General features: G+C 44.6%; 1 protein-coding gene across 7 annotated transcripts in view; it reads left to right on the top strand.

Moving 5' to 3' along the window:
• Window positions 1-21,985, top strand: part of MBNL3 (muscleblind like splicing regulator 3) — a 123,847-nt gene that overhangs the window by 29,037 nt on the left and 72,825 nt on the right. For all 7 annotated transcript variants that reach the window (XR_005774005.1, XM_040406091.1, XM_040406085.1 and 4 more), the window contains exon 2: window positions 5,334-6,256. Coding sequence is in view for 6 of the 7 variants with exons in the window: in XM_040406091.1 (XP_040262025.1) it covers window positions 6,083-6,256 (174 nt within the window). In the remaining variant the exon portion in view is untranslated. The remainder of the gene's footprint in view (window positions 1-5,333; window positions 6,257-21,985) is intronic.

Consider the following 21,985-nt stretch of genomic DNA (forward strand, 5'->3'; position numbering starts at 1 on the left):
TTCAGATAATACAACCGTCTGCATCCGTTCAGAACGGATCCGTTTGTATTATCTGTAACATAGCCAAGACGGGTCCGTCTTGTACTCCATTGAAAGTCAATGGAGGACGGATCCGTTTTCTATTGTCATAGAAAACTGATCCGTCCCCATTGACTTGCATTGTGTGCCAGGACGGATCCGTTTGGCTCAGTTTCGTCAGACGGACACCAGGCAGCGTTTTGGTGTCCACCTCCAGAGCGGAATGGAGACTGAACTGATGCAAACTGAGCGGATCCTTTTCCATTCAGAATGCATTAGGGCAAAACTGATCCGTTTTGGACGCTTGTGAGAGCCCTGAACGGATCCTGCAAATGGAAACCAAAACGCCAGTGTGAAAGTAGCCTTAGCTAAATGGGGGTTTGTTTTTTGCAGGACCGTTTTTTGACTTTGTTGCTTCCAGAAGAGAATGCATATGGCGGCATACGGCTCAATATTGCATTCCAGGTCTGTGGATGGCTCCGTGTGAGCCTCTGTGGGCAGTATACAGTACTCATTCCAGAATAAAAAATATATATTCTCCAGGAATGGTAACGTTTTAGCTTGATGGTAGTTGTAAGAACTACAAGTCTCAGCATTCTAGGCATACAGAAGCACAAACACATAGAAAGCGTACGTTGTGGTTTTTTTTTTATTTCAGTGCTGCACGTGTCAGATCTTAGGATCTGAGAAGTTCATTGTATTGTCCGGGGCGCGGGAGGCGACACACCCCAAAATGGCGTTGTTTACCCTTGCTTCATAGACGTGGGGCTTTAGGTTCCTCTTCTTTACAGACCTCGGTGGCAGAACGCATGACACATTTTTATTTTCCCTATTATCGCGGTGTAATCCTTGAGACGGGCACATTAGCCGGGGAACGTGAGACTTTTCTCCTCCGCTCCTAGGACTCGCAGGGTTAACAGAAGTACAGCTTCCCTCTGACACAGTGGGGCGGTCGGTGCCAAGAACCCATGAACGCGCCAAGCAGAATTGCGTAACCTTGCATAAAACCCATCATTCTCAAACAACAACCAAAGTATGTGGAAAGCACCTTCTCTGCCAGAGATCTCGGCAATATCTTGCCAGGCCACTTTGCACCCAGGAGTCTTGGGGATGTATTAAGTTATGACGGCCCTTGGCAACTTCAGCTTTTCCTTATAAGAATATTATTCTGAATGGAATGTGCGAGCACGTAGCCAGCGGGGTACTTAAAGGGGCAGCACCATGTAAAAGATATGTAACCTCACCCATCGACATGTATTCATTATATGGACAACTTATAGTCTAGACCAGGGGTCAGCAACCTCCAGCACTCCAGCTGTGGTGAAACTACATCTCCCAGCATGCGCACTCGCTTGGCTGCTCTCTAAACTCCCACACAGGTGGAAAGAGCACGCTGGGAGTTGTAGTTGCACAGCAGCTGGAGTGCCGAAGGTTGCTGATCCCTGGTCTAGACCAGTCCTTTCCGATATTCACCTGATTGCGAGACTACTTATCTACCCATCCATGGCGGAGGAATGGTGTAACGCTCAGTGAAGGGGTCCCTGACCCCGTCCTGCCAGCTGAAACTGCCGAGAGGTAGTCGTATTATAGAGGCGGCTTCTGTAACTCCATAGAAGTTTATGTGAATATGCCGTCAATATCTACGATGAGAATATCCCTTCTGGACGCACCCGTGTTATTTTGTACGGACACATATATGGAAACCATTCTATTAGTCAGGGATGGACATAGATATGGGATTTAAAGAGGGCCTCTCCTGACACGTCTGTTTTAGTATCTACTTGCATGCCCCATGTAATAAGAGTAGATGTTCCAAAATGGTTATGACTCTCTATTGTGCCATGCCTTTATTATTCCTGCTAGAAGTTATGAATTCATTATTAGCAGTTTGCAATCAAGGTCCAGATGGGTGGTGTTAGTTTATGGTGTGATTGGATAATGTCAGACTGCTAATGTCCAACTGGTAACAGCCAGCTGGACCGTCATAGCAAACTGCTCAGAATTCAGTCATGACTTCTAGCAGGAATAATAAAGGAATGGCACATCATAGTCATAAGAATAGAGGCTTTATAATTATTTCATGGGCATTTCAAGTAGATAATAAAACGCACATGTTAGGAGAGGGGACAGCTCCTCTTTAAGGGTACTTTCACACTTGCGGCAGAAGATTCCGGCAGGCAGATCCGGCAATCCGGACACAAACTGATGGCATTTGTCAGACGGATCCGTCTGACAAATGTATTAAAATACCGGATCCGTCTCTCTGGTGTCGTCTGGAAAAACACATCCGGTATAATATTTTTTAGCATTTTTAAAGGGAATCTGTCACTAGCAATTTACCAATTTTTTTTTTTTTTCATGAATCCATGTTTAACAGAGTACCTTTTTTCCATCTGTCTTGTTCTTTTGATTGTCCGTCTTGTCATTTCTTCAAAAAATCGATTCTTATGATATGTAAATGACGCTGTGAGGAGCCCAGAGGGGCGTTCTTCTTTCTCCACGGTGCCCAGGAACGCCCCTCTGAAGTGCCGTGCCCGGCTAAATTTGAAAACTAATAACGCCTCCAAGTTCATCTAAATCGCCTCCCAGAGGCGCGGCTAAGTGCTCAACACCCCCCCTCCTCAGCGCCGCGCTCTGCGGCAAACACCCCGATCCTCCCCTCGCCGGCATCCCAAATCCCGCGCAGGCGCAGTGCCGACAGTCATCTTATCATAGCGCAGGCAATCGCCGGCACTGCGCCTGCGCGGGATTTGGGATGCTGGCAAGAGGAGGATCGGGGTGTTTGCCGCGGCGCTGGGCACCGTGGAGAAAGAAGAACGCCCCTCTGGGCTCCTCACAGCGTCATTTACATATCATAAGAATCGATTTTTTTGAAGAAATGACAAGACGGACAATCAAAAGAACAAGACAGATGGAAAAAAGGTACTCTGTTAAACATGGATTCATGAAAAAAAAAATTGGTAAATTGCTAGTGACAGATTCCCTTTAAAGGTCTGCGCATGCGCAGACCGGAAAGCCGGATCCGTTTTGCCGGAAGACTTTATGCCAGATCCGGCACTAATACACTTCAATGTAGGTTAATGTCGGATCCGGCAAGTGTTCAATATTTTTGGCCGGAGAGAGAATCTGCAGCATGCTGCGGTATTTTCTCCGTCCAAAAAAAAAAAACGTAAGAGGGACTGAACTGATGCATCCTGAACGGAATGCTCTCCATTCAGAACGCATTAGGGTAAAACTGACCAGTTTTTTTCCGGTATTGAGCCCCGAGGATGGAACTAAATACCGGAAAAGAAAAACTCTAGTGTGAAAGTACCCTAAAGCGGCTGCTTTGTTCTTAAAACAGCACCCCACCAGTCCATGGGTTGTCTGATATCGCTGCCCGGTCAATTCACTTCAATGGAGCTGAGCTGCAATACCAAAAACCGCCTAGTCAGGCGTGGCGTTGTTTCGAAGGCCTCATTCACACTGCCGTTGTCCCGCAATGCACGGCCAGCCGCATGCAGATCGCGGACCCATTCACGTGAATGGGGTCCGTTCCGCAAAAAGATAGAACAAGTTCTATCTTTTTGCGGAATGGAAGCGCAGAACGGAACCCCACGGAAGCACTCCGTAGTGCTTCCGTTCCGTACCGCATCTCCGGATTTGCGGACCCATTCAAGGGAATGGGTCCTCATCCGTGATGCAGAATGCCCACGGCCGGTGCCCCGTGTATTGCGGACCCGTCGAATGTGGGCTGCAATACGGCCGTGTGAGCGGCCCATGTTTTTTCTGATCCTGTACAACCCCTTTAAAGAAAAGCCTGAGACCCAACAGTTTAGCATTACAGATACTTGCAACCATGCACCAGCAAATGCAGGAATACCAGAGTGAAAAACGTGCTATGGCCGACCACTGCATGCACGATGGCCGACAATCTGTGTCTGGAGAGTGAAACTCCCCCCCCCCCCCCCCCCCCCCCCTGCAATTCTAGGTTTCCGTCCTATCAATTCCTCTACTGGAAGAGATGGGGTTAATGTCTCTCTCCCAATCCCCCCCCCCCCCCCCCCCCCCCCCCCCCCCGTGGAGCTCTGCCACCAGCTGAAATCTAGACTTTGCTCCAGCTCCTGTATGGTCCTAGCCTTGTAGCCTTTTGTCATCTTCCAATTTGAGCAGAATATCGCAGTCGTCCGTCTGTAAAAAAAAAAAAAAAAAGCATGTCAGACAGCAGGCATTCTCGTAATAAAACCGATCTCCTGCCAAATAGATTGCTATAAAACAAAGGAGGCTATTGGGCGTCAGCCCGGACCTCTGAGCTACAGAGAATGTCATTGGATCCTCCCACCTCCACGCAAGCGCACATTCGGGTAGGAAAGTCGGAAAGTCCCTGCTTCAGTCTACAATGGTTGATGGCACTAAATTACCGTAGTGTCAGTATGTTGGAGGTTTTCCTGAAGCTAATGGGCTCCTTCTCACAGAATGTGCCGGGTTTTTGCGGTCCGCCGCCCGTGTGCCCATTATAGAAATGCCTATTCTTGTCTGCAGTTTGCGAAACGGGCGGCCCAAGGGCTCATTCACACGACCGTGGTTTGGTTCCGCATCCAAGCTGCATTTTTTGCGGCTCAGATGCAGACCCATTCACTTCAATGGGGCCGCAAAAGATGCGGACAGCACTTCGTGTGCTGTCCACATCCGTTGCTCCGTTCGGTGGTCCGCCAAAATTTATAGATCATGTCCTATTCTTGTCCATTTGTAGACAAGAATAGGACATGTTTGTTTGTTTTTTTGGCGCTGCGGACCAAAAGTTCGGGGCCGCGCTCTGGAAATGCGGTTGCGGACAGCACACTGTGTGCTGTCCGCATCTCTTCCGGCCCCATTGAAAATGAATGGGTCCGCATAATTGCGGAACGGATCCAGACTCATTTTACGGACGTGTGAATGGACCCTCAAAATAAGGCCTCTTGCACATGAACGTATTTTCTTTCAGTGTCCGTTCCGTTCTTTCAATGGGTCTAAAAAAAACGGAAGGTACTCCGTGTGCATTCAGTTTCCGTATATACGTTCCGCTAAAAGGTAAAACTTTTTTCCTATTGTGCACATTACGGACAAGGATAGTGCTGTTCTATTAGGGGCCAGCTGTTCCGTAAATACGGAATGCACACGCACATCATCCGTATTTTTTGGGGATCCTTTTTTTTTTTTTTTTTTTCGTACCGCAAAATACATACGGTCGTGTGCAAGAGGCCTAGGACTCGCCTGGTGTTTTATATATGATATGCTTGTGATACGGTAAATGCTTTTTTTTCTGATCATACGTTTCCTTTTTTCTTTTTTTGCAGGTTGCTGAAACGTGCCTTTTTTGCTGAAGCTAACGCTGCTTGGATTTCTGTCTAGTGCTGCCTCTCTCTCCTTCCTTTTTTTTTTTTTTTTTTTTTTATTTGCCGTTGCTTGCAGGCCAAACTCATACGGCAATTAGTCTACAAATTTTAGCACTCAAAAATAAATATATATATATAGATATAACATTTTCATTATTCGTCACGCCTGTGCCCACCATTATTCAGCAGAAGAAAGAAGAAAAAAAGGAAATTTTGCCGAAGCGTTTTCACGACCGCAACCTGCAAGCGTTAAGTTGAGAGCACTGAATTGTTTTCACGGTTTGCATAGGCTACTTATCTACCCCCAACCTGCAAGTCCAGAAGTGGCATAAAGCCGACACATTGAGACTTTGACATTTGCACTTTTTAAAGAGCTGGCCTCTGATTTAGATTTTATTTTTATTTTCAATTTATCTGATAAAACTTCTATTTTATGGTTGGATTGTCATGTTTTATTCGTGTCTCTAAAAAAGATACAAATTGACTAAAAAAAAGGAAGAAAGAAAAAAAAAAATTAAAAAAGAAACCTTAAGTGCTGACGATTTATTATTATCTTTTTTTTAACCAAAGTGATAAACTAGTTCTTTTATTCATTTTAAACTTGAATTCCACATCCCCCCCCCCGCCCCCCTTCCCCTTGTGATCAGAAGAAAAACGATTGTAGTACGACGGAGGGGTTTGCTTTCGGGCCTGGACACCCTGTCTTTAACATGGCCGTTAACGTCTCCTTGGTGCGTGACACAAAATGGCTGACGCTGGAAGTATGTCGGGAGTTCCAGAGAGGCACTTGTTCGAGGTCTGACGCAGAGTGCAAGTTTGCACATCCGTCACGGAGTTGCCACGTGGAAAACGGGAGAGTGATTGCCTGCTTTGATTCATTAAAGGTAAGGGAAACTTTTTTTGATGCTTTTAGTTTAGTCATCCAATTTTATTGTACTGTAAGAGGCATCGAAGGTTACGAATCGCCTCCTGAATGTGGAAGAAGCCATGGCGTAGGGGGTACGGAGCCTGTCGCTGCTTAAAGGGGTTGTCCACTTTCAGGTTACTGTTGACTGATGTGTTTGCAGGATGATTATATGACACTTACTAATATAGTCTCTGTTGAAATTCTGCATCATTTTCAATATTTTATAAGGTATGTCCCCTTGTTTACAAAATCTTTTCTGCTGTCTTGTCCATAAGATGGTGGCTGATGGAGGGTCATGTGACCAGGCAGATCACCTCCATGTGACATCTCCTCCATTCAAATACACTTGACGTTGACTTGTTCTGCTGGGAGTTTAGCGCAGGTCCAGTGTATTTAAATGGAGGAGTCATCACATGGAGGTGATTTTCCTGGTCACATGACCCTCCATCAGTGGCCATCTTACGGACAGGTCCTCTGTGTGGCCAGCAACTAAGATCTTTGTAAACAAGGGAACGGAAACAGAGTGCACGCGGAGTAACTTCCGTTTTTGTTTGCGGACCCATTAAAATGAATGGTTCCGCAAAAAAAAAAAAAAACGGAACGGACACTGAAAGAAAATACGTTTGTGTGCATGAGCCCTTAGTGTCATATAATCATCTCACAAACACACTGGTCAACAGTAAGCAGAATGTGGACAACCCCTTTAACAAAGTACAGTATGATTACTTTTGATCCTTCGGACTTGGTAGGAATCCCATAGACCGGAATTTCACTGTGGCAATTGACTTGCTTAAACCACAAAATGGCTGCCACATTTAAAGGGACACAACGGGCTAAGCAGTGCAGGGTTTGAGGGGTGGAGCATGGCACAGGAAGTCTTTAAATCCTTATCATGCTCAGCCCCCCTCACGTCCTGCACTGGGTATCGGTTATGCCCGGGGGGTTATTTTAAAGATGTGCTGTTTTTTTACAATATGCCTAAAATGTTCGCCAAGTTGTCTTATGCTTTCCTGATACTTAAAAATCAATAATCCGGAAAAAAGGAATTTGTAAGGAATTAAAAAATTTTTTTTTTGCTTTATCTTTTGTTAAAAAAAAATTTCACATTGGTTAAGAAAAAAATTGTCAGTTTGTGAAAGGGGTTTCTAGTGTTTCCTTCAGATAGAAGGACTTGTTCACACAGTGCAGCTTTGTATCAGTTTTTTTTCTCATTATTTTTTTAAGAAAAAATTCACCTTGGCGTATTACAACTTCCATTTTCAGTGTTGCTGTAAAATATGGGGCCCATAGAAGTCTATTCTGTGCCTCGGATTTCTATTGCAGGCATATAGAAGTTTTTTCATTGGATTCCATATGAATCCTGTCATGCTCCATTACTGTATTACCAAGTTATTACCACATGGAAACTAATGGACAATATATCTGTAATATGGCGCCATACAGAGGCACAATTTTTATCCAATTTTTAAAGGGGTTCTGCAGTTTGTTTTAAACTGGATGATCTATCTTCTGGATCAGCTGTTTGAGAAGGCAGTGGTGCTCCAGCAGCGCCGCAGCCTTCTCACTATTTACCGCCGGCCCAGTGACATCACGATTAGTATCAACTGGCCTGGGCGCAGCTAAGCTCTGTTCACTCGAATGGAGCTTAGCCCCTGCCTTCTAAAACAGCTGATCGGCGGGGGTCCTGGGTGTCGGACCCCCGCCGATCAGATGCTGATGATCTATCCAGAGGATAGATCATCAGTTTAAACAAACTGCAGAGCCCCTTTTAATGAAAAAATACATACAATAACTGAACTGTATACACAAGGTTTTATCAGAAGCAAAGGGAAGAGATATCCATTAACAGTAGATGCAATAGGGGGTCATTTATTACAAAAAGAACCATGTATGAATTTAGAAAACGTGACAAGGATTTGTCACAATTAGGAGAGGTCATTTATTAAAGAGAAATACGCCTAAATTAATGTTTTTGGCTTAGACTGCAGCACAAAGGTTCTTTGTGCCACAATCTGCAACTTCTCCCCGCTCACGCTAGGTCTAAAAAAGTCGGCGTGGTGGGGGAGGAGAAAGGATGGCCGGCAGGCCCGACTAATTTACCATTTTCTACGCCTCTTTTAGGTGTAGAAAATGGTCTAAATGTAAGACGGCAAGGAAGCAGTCTTACGTTTAGAAGCAGCGATGGATCTGCAGAAGTTTTGTAGAGACCATCGGATCCACCGCCAGGTATAGGTCTTAAACGTCTGTCAAATAAAAAATAAAAAATCGAGCTAGGAAAACATTTTAGACTTCGTGCACATGGCCACGTCCATATTTCAGTCCAAAAACAAGGGATCTGCAGAATACGGATACCTTCCATGTGCATTCCACATTTTTCACACTCAATCAGTAGAAATGACTGTTGTCAATAGGACATCATCTATAATTTGTGGAATAGCCATATGGACCTGCAAAAAATACGGATTTCTGAATGTGCCCATAGATATGAAGTGGTCAATGATGATGGCACATGGATGAAAAATACGGTTGTGTGCATGATGTAATGTGTTCTGTTCAGAAATGAAACCATCCTAATGAAAGATAATACAAACTATATATTAATAATAAGTAAGAATTATAATAATTAATGACAAGTTCTTCATGTTCTGATTTAGGGTTGTTTTGGGTATCGAATTTTCGATTCCCAATCGATTCTTTTGTCTGGTATCAACCTCAATACCGGGATTTGCCCTTTTTGGATACTAGGCTTCACTATTGCGCAGTCTAGTGTCAGAGAACATGGAGTGTGCTGCTCTCAGTGCGCTCCGTGTTCTCTTCAGCAGCACAGGGGAGAAGGAAGCAGTCTCTTCCCCCCCTGTGCCACTGCCGGCACTGCCACCAATGAGGCGACAGGTGCGCCACCAATGAAAGTAAATGTTTAATACAAATCCAGGAGGCGGGTGCTGACGGGGGCTCAGATTGGTTACCATGGCAGCCAGGACGCTACTAAAAACCCTGGCTGCCATGGTAATCTTCCTGCTGATGTGTGCACAGAGCAGCAGGGACAGTGTTAAGTCCTATTCACCCTGATAGAGCTCTATTAGGGTGAATAGGACAAGGGATTAAAAGATCCCAGGCTCTAGCCCCTAAGGGGGGAAATAGTTATTAAATAAAAAGTAAAAAAAAAGAATTAAAGGGGTTCTACAGTTTGTTTTAACTGATGATCTATCCTCTGGATAGTTCATCAGCATCTGACTGGCAGGGATCCAACACCCGGGACCCCCGCCGATCAGCTGTTTGAAAAGGCAGTGACGCTCCAGCAGAGCCGGGGCCTTCTCACTGTTTACTGCTGGTCCAGTGACGTCACAACTAGTATCAACTGGCCTGGGCGCAGCTAAACTCTGTTCATTTGAATGGCGCTTAGCCCCGCCCAGGCCAGTTGATACTAGGCGTGACATCACTGGGCCAGCGGTAAACAGTGAGAAGGCTGCAGCGCTGGTGGAGTGTCACTGCCTTCTCAAACATCTGATCGGTGGGAGTCCTGGGTGTTGGATCCCTGCCAGTCAGATGCTGATTATCTATCCAGAGAATAGATCATCAGTTTAAAACAAACTGCAGAACCCCTTTAAGTATAAATCACCCCTTTCCCAATTTTACATATAAAATATACAAACAATTAAATAAATAAATAAACATATTACATATCTCCACATCCGAGAAGTCCAAACTATTAAAATATAAAAAAAAGTCCTATGCGGGGAATGCCGTAACAGAAAAATTAATAAATATAAACTGCGCGATACACCATTTTATTTTTATTTTTTTGTCACCTTGTCCCCCCCCCCCCAAAAATAGGAACTGACTGTTCTATTATGGGCCGGACATTCCATAAAATGCGGAATGCACGCACTTTTATTTTTTTGCATGGTATCGAAACCGAATCCAAATTTTGGTATCGAAACAACCTGATGGCTCCTTCTCCATAGTCAATGACTTCCTGTATCAGTGACCACCTCTCCTATAGTGTAATGCATGCCTCAGCAGTGGTCATCATTCAAACGATGCCCTCTAATAACTCACATTGTCATCATAAACTATTAGAAAATTGGGCTTTTATCTAAGCTGATTTTTTTTCATGCCAAAGAAAAAAGTTGGTGTAACTGTAGAAGATGATACGGGAAGCCTTCTAATCTAGGCGGCCATGTTGTAGGTTACAAGAGTCTGGCATCTGCACCACACCGCTTCTGTGCAGGTTCTGTCATGCTAGTAGCAGGAGCTGCTTGACTTGAACTCTCAAAAAACTTGGAGAATTAACTGGTGCTTGATTTTGTCACGTCTGGATGCAATTTGTTGTCCTACAAAATCTGATGGGTCAAATAAGATAGTAAAGGTTTGCCGTCATGTTTTCCATAAAATATTTCAAACAAAACTCATAATCTCCGATTTGCCTGGTCCTGCAGAGCTTTCCTTATTCTTGGCATTGTGGTTGCCTTCAGGAGTTCTACCATGGTCCTGGCACAGCTTGGAGAAGCCTTGGGGTACAGCTACATGATCAGTTTTCTGCATGCAGTTTTGGAAGCCAAAATCAGAAGTGGATCATGAAAGGAGAGAAAGTATAAGGACTTCTCTCCTTTTTTTTTTTTGTATTCACTCCTGGTTTTGGCTTCCAAAACTGTATCAAGAAACCTGACAATGTGGCCGTACCTTTAGGGTAGCATATTAAGTACTGAGCCCCTCATCTTCTGTATAGGTAGATTCAACCGTTTGTATCCTAAAGTTGGCATATGGAACAGGAAACCTCCTGAGATGCATGCCACGTGTATCAATAGGGCCCCTTCACCTGACAGAGGCCATAAGCATTGTCCTACTGGCCTCCATCAGCACAAGATATCTCAATATACCAGTAGCTTACTCAACTTCCACTGGATGCCTCTGCATAGAAGAGGGGAAAAACGTACATTGCGCCTTATACATTTTGTCCTCATGAGAGTCTATGGATGATGTGTCACTGCACGCCTAGACTGCGTATAAGACATACATCCAGACACCCTTGGGACGAATACCTCTGACATACATTGTTAATGCATTAAATCAGGCATGCTCAACCTGTGGCCCTCCAGCGGTTGCAAAACTACAACTCCCAGCATGCCCGAAAGGCCTACAGCTATCAGCCTACATCAGGGCATTAGTTTTACAACAGCTGGAGGGCCACAGGTTGAGCATGCCTGCATTAAATGACTATAACAGTGAAGAAGTCCATGACGTACAATTTAATACCAACTACCAACCAAGAGTTGCTTGGATCCATGGATAGGTATGGCTGCCCTAGTGGTGAAGCCACCATAACAGGCAATGCATCAGAGGTGATAGACAATACAGCTCATCATATCATGGGAGAAGCAGTGGCTTGTGTTGAGTTGTTGGAGGTAGTGACTTGTACATGCATCATGAAGGTAGTGACAAGCTACCAGGTTGGATATTTAGAGAAGACCACAGATGATTGTAGTGTGGTGGAAACCCATACAAGGTAGATTCGTTAGGTCACTTGCCACTTCTTACCAATAGTCTACGACTGTGATGGTTAACCTCCGGCACTCCATCTGGGATAAAACTACAACTCCCAAGATGTACACTTGCTTGGCTGTTCTCAGAACTCCTTAGAAATGAATGGAGCATGCTGGGAGTTGTAGTTTCACCACAGCTGGAGTGCCGGAGGTTAGCCATCACAGGTCTACGCCATTGCCACACAAGATGTGAAGGCTACCAAACTGTGGTGACTTCTTTTCAGTGAACCACATTTTGGCTGTCAGATGGTCAACCCAATATATGTCAAGAAGTACCGTTCTCTAGGTCTGTACCTGTGGTGATCTACTACAATCCATTATCCTGTCTCCAATGTTGCATCCTGTACACACACTGAATACGGCACGATTGCCACATTGGAACCATTTTTAGCTATATACGCTTCTCCTTTCTCTTTATGTGGTGTTGAATCCCTCTCCAGAATGACTGTTAATCCAGCCAGGCTGAGTTCAATTTCTTAGATCCTCCTAATCTATGGTGATTTGGATGATTTACCGCACACAGTTGCAATAATTAACGCAATGCCTACCAAAAATCTAATTGAGGAAGAATTTGCCCACCTGACACCTTTCCTAAGCCACTAATAATATGCAGTTCTTTTATACAAGTTTAATTCCCTTGTTGTATGAGCAAACATGGTGTCCTGCCAGCAAGCTGATTGCAAAACAGTGCTGGGAAGAGCAGCGGCTCCGTCCTTGAGGCTCGAGATCTGCAGAAGCTCAAATATTTCCAGTGAGAGGACCAATGTGTTTACTTAAGGCCTCATGCACACGTCCGTACCGTGCATTGGGGACCGCAATTTGCAGTGGATGAAGACCCATTCAACTTGAATGGGTCCGTGATTCGCACCGCGAAAAAGATTGATGTTCTATATAAATTTTTTTTGCAGTGCAGAGGCACGGACCGAAACGCCACGGAAGCACTCCGTAGTGGTTCCGTGCCTCCATTCCGCACCGCAGCTCTGGATTGCGTACCCATTCAAGTGAAGCACACGGCCGGTGCCCACATATTTCGGCCCCGCTGTTTGGGGGCCGCAATACGGCCACGGCCAGGAAACGGTCGTGTGCGTGAGTCCTAAGGCTTTCCCAATAACTTAGACATGAAAGAAATGCAGACTGCGATAAAGTTAACCCCAGATCTTAAGATATGTTTATTTCCCAGGAACAGGGCTAAAAAAAAGTGTCTAATACAGTGTTAGGAACGATTCCGTCATGGTTGTAGGTCAGTGCCAGATAATGTTTATAGGAAAACCCTGTAATAGCCCTAAGCATTTAAGGGAAATCTGTCATCAGAAAATGAACGATTGTTTAAATCACATTTTTATGTTGCACACATTTTTTTTTTTTTTTTTTCATGTTACTACCTAGATTTAAAAAATATAGCTAAAAACCTGCAGTTTTCACTCTGACCACTAGGCCTGAATATTTCAAGACCGAATGCACTGTACATCTTTTAAGTAGCCAACACATTATCATCACAGGCAGGATTACAATGACAGATATCGCCTCTCTATGGTTAACACAGGATCCACCATGATATCACAGCTTATCTACTCCGTCCTGACTTCTGCACAGGTATGGCACATAGCATGCCTAGAAAACTCTCCCATAGAAGTCAGTGAGGTCTCCTCCTGACCATTGTAACTATGGCTCAAGAGGCTCCTCTGGTGTAACATTTTTAGAATTTTTTTTTGTAATGATAATTAATGGTGTGGCAATGCAATATGCTGCGACTGTGCTGTGACCGGAGGTCGCAATACATTTTTTCTGGAAGAGTAAGAATACTCCTCTGACTATTTTTGAGAAGTATTTTTACCCGAGGAGAAGTATGAAAGTTGCGGTAATTCAAATACATAATGCGTAGGCCTGCACTGGCTCACATCTGCGTTGCAGGCTGTGTTTCGAGCCTCTGTTGCAGATTCTGTCAAAAAGAGTATGCAGCACTTTTTTGTCTGGTAAAATGGAAACTGAACGGACTCCATCATAGTCAGCGGAGTCTGTTCAGCTCTGTTCCTGTCAGGCTGGGCTCACATAATAATTTTGTCATACATTTAATATACCGTATATATGTTTGTGCCTGGACCCTCTGGCCGAGCAGAGAAGCCCTGGACTTGGAGTGACACCTCGGTGCAGTGACTGCTCCAGGCTGGAGACTCCTCTACTATATTTGGCCATTATTTAGAGAGACCTGCGGGATCAGGGAAATGAGAGAGAGAGAGAGAGAGAGAGAGAGAGAGAGAGAATCTGCTCTGTGGGGGTTGTAGTCCTGTCGTCCTGCGCAGCCACAGATCTGCCAGAGGCTCTCCTCGTGTCTCCCTGCCTCAAAACTACCCACATCTCCACCCCTGGGTGTGACTACGATTATCGGGTCCAGGCATAGTGTCAACTCTACTGAACCCCCAGGTAAAGCCGTAACTGATGGGATTTGGTTTCCAGGGGGTTATTAATACAAATCCCATTATCCGCGCTCCGCGTCTTGTCAGATAAATTTACTGGTTCAAGTTGTAGGGGAAGGCCAGTAAAAATGGCTTTACATGGTGAAAACGTGACAGCTCTGTAATTCTCGTCATTGCTCCCTGGCTGTAGTCATCAGCTCCAGCGCCGCAATGTTTTCGGGTTCCTTGGGCAGCGCGCCATTCTCTCCTTGCTATGGCAACTCCTGGGAGTGGCCCTCCTCCTTCCAGCTCCCGCCGGCTTCCCCTCCTGCAGAGGCGATGTATAGCTCCAACACTTGCCCAAACCAACCAATAGCAAAGCTCCTTACAGCAAGGAGCTTTGCTATTGGTTTTTCGCAGGCACAGGCAGCATCGCTCCGCTTCCTGTGCCGTTCACAGCGCTCCCTGTGCTGATGAAAAGCAAGGAAATGTCTAAGGCGTATTGGTATGCCTTAGACCTTTTCCAGGGACTAAAATGGTCAATGACCTCTGGCTGTGACCGTCACAAAAAATGCAATCAAGTCAGGTAAGCCAACCAAGAGTTGGCATATACGTAATCGGTAAGTGAAGAAGATGATTCACCATAAGTATCATACAGTGTGCTCACTTTTGATAAATCTGGCGTGTCTTGACTGCCTGGGCTAAAGGTAGCCATACAGGTCTAAAGTTAATCAAAACCGACAATATCAACCGGAACGAACGTTCATCGAATGAAATTTAGCAAAGAACAATCGTTCTAGCCGACCAATGATAGACCATTATTGTCTGAAAAGAAGTTGCCATGTTTAAAATTTTCCTCTGACAGTCGGAGGAAAGATCTTTAGTCCATTGTCCGTTTTAACAACTGCAACAGCCAATATGGAATAAAGTGAGTGGTCGTGTAACCGGTGACATCACTGGCAGTAATAGGCAGTCTTTAGCGCTGCCCTAGCCTGAACCCGGACAACCCCTTTAACAAACAAGTTTGCACATCTCCCCCCCCCCCCCCCCCCCAAAGTCCACTGAAAGTACACAATGTCCTGGTGTGGTAATTGTGGCAGCACGGATCACTCCCTGGATCAAGGGTGGGAAATACTTTCAAAACAGAGACTTTGAATAAAATATAACTTTTAATTCATGAAGCTTAAAAACTTCCTCATGGCGTCCTCCAGGCTACGCCTTTCGTGCTATACAGCCCTTTATCACCAGATTAACTGCTGTTCAACCATCAACCCACTTCTATCTAATGTGTGTGGCCAGCTTTAGTTTGTCTGTTAGACATCATTAGTATGATGAGCTGCTCCAAAGTGGAAGAGAAGGCTGGATTCTTCTTTGACGTGCAGGTATTTACAGCGGTGATTGGCGATCACATCCTGTTCTTACCGTTGTAGAAGATGGATGCCCTTGTTCTCTTGCACTTGCAGTGCCCTCCCCTGCCTGATACGATACTGTGACAAATCCAGATGTAAGTGCCTCCATTAAAAAGTCAATAGCTTTGGTGGTCGATTTTGCTGGCTTTGTTTTTAGATTTGCTATTATTGCAAAAGTACAAAGCCAGTTCTTGAAGCCGCTGGGAGTTGTATCCTCCAAATCCTCTAAATCCTGACTGCTTTTTGTATTGTTATTTAGTATAATTCATGAAGCCGATATAATATATATATAGTAGCGGTGTGTATCAGAGGCAGGTCGGTCATCATACTGTGCTATTAGCCCCTGCTTCCCAAAGCAGATTAGACTGTCAACCTCCCCCCCCGCTGAAAACTAGTTCAGCCGATGACGCTGTAAGCTATATGGGGGGCCTTAACCCTTTAAAGACTGGGCCTGTTTTAGTTTTTGCATTTTCTTTTTCTTCCTCAACACATTCCAAGAGTCATAACTTTAAAATTTTCCATTCTCATAACCATATGAGGATTTTTTATTTATTTTTTGCAGGACAGGTTGCATTTTTAGTGGCCCCTTTTAATTTACCATGTCTTGTATTGAATAAAAAATTAATTGTTTTTGGGGTTTTGATATTTATGGGGTGTACTAAAAATGACATGACCGTCTAATTCTGTGGTTCAGTATGATTACAGAAATACAAAATTTCTGTTTTCTTTTTTTTCTTTAAATAATAATTTTCTTTGCATGACTATTTTCTGACAGATACAGAGCTGTTTGAGCTCCTTGTTTTTGTTGAAACCATTTTTGCGGTACATATGATTTTTTTAACTTTTTTTTTTTTTTTTTGGGGGGGGGGGTGAATCGTGGATTTTTTTTATTTTGTTAGTGTTCACCAGGAAAATGTATTTATTTATATATTTTAACAATTAATTATTTTGGGATGTGGTAATACCGGTTTAACTTTTTCCACAGTACTTATAGCCCCCCTTAGGGGACTTGAACATGCAATCTTCTGATTGCTTGTACCATACACTGCAATACAATAGTATTGCGGTCTATGGCATCCTGAGACACTTCAGAGCCGTACCTCACACACAGCTTTACAGGCAGTTAACCATGATAAGCCTTAAGCTGTCATGAAAACTGATCAGAGCCCTGTGAATTCTCTGTGTGGGCTCCAATCTGAAGGCAGAGGGAGCACCCTCCTTCTGCCTAACCTCAACGATGCAGCGATTGACCACGGCATATGAGGGGTTCAATGACCAGGTTTTGTGTTATTGTCCAACCTGGTCATTGCAGTCGGGTGCCTATTGTATTATACAGCTAGCACCTGGCACGCATGGAGCAAGCTTGACACAGCAGCCCGCTCCATATAAACCCTTAAGCATAATGACGTACAGTACAGACCAAAAGTTTGGACACACCTTCTCATTCAAAGAGTTTTCTTTATTTTCATGACTATGAAGGCATCAAAACTATGAATTAACACATGTGGAATTATATACATAACAAACAAGTGTGAAACAACTGAAAATATGTCATATTCTAGGTTCTTCAAAGTAGCCACCTTTTGCTTTGATTACTGCTTTGCACACTCTTGGCATTCTCTTGATGAGCTTCAAGAGGTAGTCCCCTAAAATGGTCTTCCAACAGTCTTGAAGGAGTTCCCAGAGATGCTTAGCACTTGTTGGCCCTTTTGCCTTCACTCTGCGGTCCAGATCACCCCAAACCATCTCGATTGGGTTCAGGTCCGGTGACTGTGGAGGCCAGGTCATCTGGCGCAGCACCCCATCACTCTCCTTCATGGTCAAATAGCCCTTACTTTCAAAGTTTTCCCAATTTTTCGGCTGACTGACCTTAATTTCTTAAAGTAATGATGGCCACTCGTTTTTCTTTACTTAGCTGCTTTTTTCTTGCCATAATACAAATTCTAACAGTCTATTCAGTAGGACTATCAGCTGTGTATCCACCTGACTTCTCCTCAACGCAACTGATGGTCCCAACCCCATTTATAAGGCAAGAAATCCCACTTATTAAACCTGACAGGGCACACCTGTGAAGTGAAAACCATTTCAGGGGACTACCTCTTGAAGCTCATCAAGAGAATGCCAAGAGTGTGCAAAGCAGTAATCAAAGCAAAAGGTGGCTACTTTGAAGAACCTAGAATATGACATATTTCAGTTGTTTCACACTTGTTTGTTATGTATATAATTCCACATGTGTTAATTCATAGTTTTGATGCCTTCAGTGTGAATCTACAATTTTCATAGTCCTGAAAATAAAGAAAACTCTTTGAATGAGAAGGTGTGTCCAAACCTTTGGTCTGTACTGTACATGTATGTGATTATGCGTTAATGGGTTAAAAGGGTCTGCCAATTTGCAGTGTAATTGGTTATTTCCTCCTCTGCATCCAGGGGCTGCAAGTTGGCAAACACTTCCTCTGGCTATTCCTGGGTAGTTTTGTATTCTGGGCAGCGACCGGACCGCAGAAGCAATATGTGAGAGTTATGGTGGGCCGATGAGGGTAGTAGTAGTTGTTTACTCACTGTTCTGTAGAGCTCCCTGGGCCGGTGTGCAGTGAATGGAAGGACAGCACCAGTTTCTTCGGGGCACACTGTTATCCAGGGACTCCTGCCAGATGGTGGTTGAGGTGCCCTTGGTGGAATGGTTTAAAGGGAACCAGTCATCAACTTTAGGCTGACCTCACTGAGGGCAGCATAAAATAGTGACAGAAATGCTGATGTCAGCGCTGTGTCCCTCATGAGCTAAAAGTAAGTGGTTGCTGAGAACCAGCATCATAATCATTACAGCTCAGGCCTTGAAAAGAGTCACATCTACCTGAGAAGAGTCCTGGTTATTATAATCTCCTGCTCTCCCTGTCTTTTTGCTGATTGTCAGTTCTCTCCTAGAGAGAAAGGGAGAAAACTAGGTAGAAGACGGTCAGTCATCAGCAGGTGAGCAGGAAGTCATGAATAACCAGGACTCTTCTCGGGTGGCCGGGACTCTTTTCCAGGCCCAGTCTGCAATGATTGTGATGTTGGTTCTCGGCAACCACTTAGGCCCGGGCGAGTTTTCCGGGCGAGTGCAATGAGCGAGTTGAACGCATTGCACCCACACTGAATCCGGACCCATTCATTCTATGTGGCTGTGTACATGAGCGGTGATTTTCACGCATCACTTGTGTGTTGCGGGAAAAATCGCAGCAAGCTCTATTTTGTGCGTTTTTCATGCAACGCAGGCCCCATAGAAGTGAATGGGGCTGCGTGAAAATCGCAAGCATCCGCGGATGCGGTGTGATTTTCTTGCACGGTTGCTAGGAGACTATCGGGATGGGGACCCGATCTTTATTATTTTCCCATATAACATGGTTATAAGGGAAAATAATAGCATTCTGAATACAGAATGCAAAGTACAATAGGGCTGGAGGGGTTAAAAAAAAATAATATTAAACTCGCCTTTAATCCACTTGTTCGTGCAGCCGGCATCTCTTCTGTCTTGTTCTGTGAGGAATAGGACCTTTTGATGACATCACTACGTTCATTACATGGTCCGTCACGTGATCCATCACCATGGTAAAAAGATCATGTGATGAGCGTAGTGACGTAATCAAAGGTCCTATTCCTCACAGAACAAAACAGAAGAGATGCCGGCTGCGTGAACAAGTGGATAAGGTGAGTAACATTTTTATTATTTTTTTTTAACCCCTCCAGCCCTATTGTACTATGCATTCTGTATTCAGAATGCTATTATTTCCCCTTTATAACCATGTTATAAGGGAAAAATAATACAATCTACACAACCTTGAACCCAAACCTGAACTTCTGTGAAGAAGTTAGGGTCTGGGTACCACATTCAGTTTTTTTATCACTTGCGTGCAAAACGCATTGCTGCAACGCATCCGGACACGCTCGTGTGAAAGAGGCCTTACTTTTAACTTATAAATGACAGAGCGCTGAAATCAACTCACCTGTCTCTACTTTATTCTGCTGTTAGTATGGGCACCATAAAGGTGACGATGGGTTCTCTTTAAGGTGCCGTGGAGGCAGGGTCCCTGGTCTTCATGACCCCCAGCACAGTTGGGTGCAAAGGAAGGTGGTAGAAAGAATGAGGAGTCAATGGTTGTAAACAATGGAACTTTTACTTGATCAGTCGTCAGTACAGGTCATCTATATAGCAAAACTAATAATCCAAATATTGTCTTAGCTGTAATCCTTGATATGGCCGTGGGAACCTGCAACTGACCACTTATTTCTCCTGCTGTTACCCAGAGTGGGGACTCTAGCAGAATGACCACTTTAAATAGGTCAAGTTTGAGCGTTAACCTGAAAATAAATAGTATTTTTACTTTTCAGCAGAAGAATGGGTGAACCAACTCGCCTGTCAACCTCCCTCTCAATGGGCTGCAAGATCACGGCAACCACTTCCTCCGGCTGCTCTGGGGTAGTTCCTACTCTGTGCATACATTGGACGTGTGCTTTTGCCATTCAACACCTGTGCAGAATAAAAGTACCCAGGAACAACCAGAGGAAATGATCGTCACCATCTTGCAGCCCATGGACGTGAAGGGTGATGGGTGACTCTGCTTACTTCACTGACACCAGGGAAGCTGGGGACCTCCATTAGGACAGCTGGGTGACCGTATACAATCACCCCCCCCCCCCCCCCCAAACTTTGCTTACCTGTTTCGTGCTGCTAGGTCTCCAGTCCTGCAATGTTCCCCCTTTGCTCCTTTGTTGAAAACCTCACTGGTCGTAGTGGTGACCGGATCCCCTTGCATTTGTCATGACACTGTAGCGCCCAGTGGAGCATCACAAGCCTGTAGGACCGGAGCGGGGAGGCCTAGGAAACAGGTAATCTTCCCTTTTACAGGTCCGGCTAAGTAGGGGGGGGTTGCCAAAACCCCCCATTCTTGCACAATCCATTTACGTGGTTCTCCATCAGTCATGACATTCTGCTAGAGTCCCCAACCTGGGAACAGCAGGGGAAATATAGCTTCCCACAGACATATCAGCTGATCGTATATCTGATTTTCCGATATTGGACCTACAGTGATCAGCTGCTTTGCTTTCGCTGTGGGCCTTTCCTATAGATTTGTATAGCAGACACTTCCCCCATAGGTTATAATGAAGAGTACCAGGACTCTCCCGGCTTCTCCGGCTGAGTTTCAATATGGATTCCAGGGTCTATTCCGTACTGAAATTTACATAAAAACTACATCTTTTCATCCTCCCATCGTGTTCAATGGAAATCTGTATGATAGTGAGCAGATTTGAGATCCAAACCAGGGACACTCAGTTCTCGGGATACGTTGTGGGTGGTCCAATGGCTATCACATAAATGCAAAACATACAAACGAAAAAAATCCCTGTACATTCTTCAGTTTTAGTCATTGATCCAAGTATAGCGCCGTATATTGAGCTCATTTAACGGTACCATTACTTTTTTTTTCCCACTGAGGAATATTACAGTGCTCTTGTTTCATTACTGTGATGGAGACATTTTCTTGGCAGCAAAAATAAAACCTTTTAACCACACTCATGGTGGCAGTGTGAAGTTGACAGGAAGGTGTGTATGTTTGAGGCCTGCATTAAACCTCTCTAACAGGTAGGTACAAGCAGTACACCTGGGAAGCTGTGGTTACTTGGCACTGCCGCTGAGGATCATCTCTGACACAAACAATGAGAATGGTGTCTGGTTGCTACTTTATGTCCCCTGAGCTAGAAGCTCTACCACCAGGGCAAATCTGCGAGGACTGCTCGCCTTGGTAGCAGATGCTAAGTAAGGAGAAAGAAGAATCCTTGCATGACCTAGCCTCACACGAGCGGGCGCACTGCGGTGTCGACGGGGACTGGCTGTAATTTGTCTCCCTGCTTGGGTGTAAGTTGTTTGGGACAAACGTCACTGAAATAAACTGTGTAGTCACGTCATCGTTTTCTGGCTTTCATATGGGCAAATCAACATATGTTCGATATTATGGAAAAGTACATGAAAAATACTTGTAGTAGAGAACCTTCTGGATCACAGTCATAGGTTATAATTCAGTATGAGTTACTTACAATCACAGCAACCAACTGCCTTTTCCAACAATCTGCCTTTCCCTAATGCACAAGTAAAGTCACACGGTGATGTCACAGCACAGGGACAATAAACACGGTGATGTCACAGCACAGGGACAATAAACACGGTGATGTCACAGCACAGGGACAATAAACACGGTGATGTCACAGCACAGGGACAATAAACACGGTGATGTCACAGCACAGGGACAATAAACACGGTGATGTCACAGCACAGGGACAATAAACCACGGTGATGTCACAGCACAGGGACAATAAACACGGTGATGTC

The sequence above is a fragment of the Bufo bufo genome, chromosome 8 (genome assembly GCF_905171765.1).
Source record: "Bufo bufo chromosome 8, aBufBuf1.1, whole genome shotgun sequence".
In the NCBI taxonomy this organism is placed as follows: domain Eukaryota; kingdom Metazoa; phylum Chordata; class Amphibia; order Anura; family Bufonidae; genus Bufo; species Bufo bufo.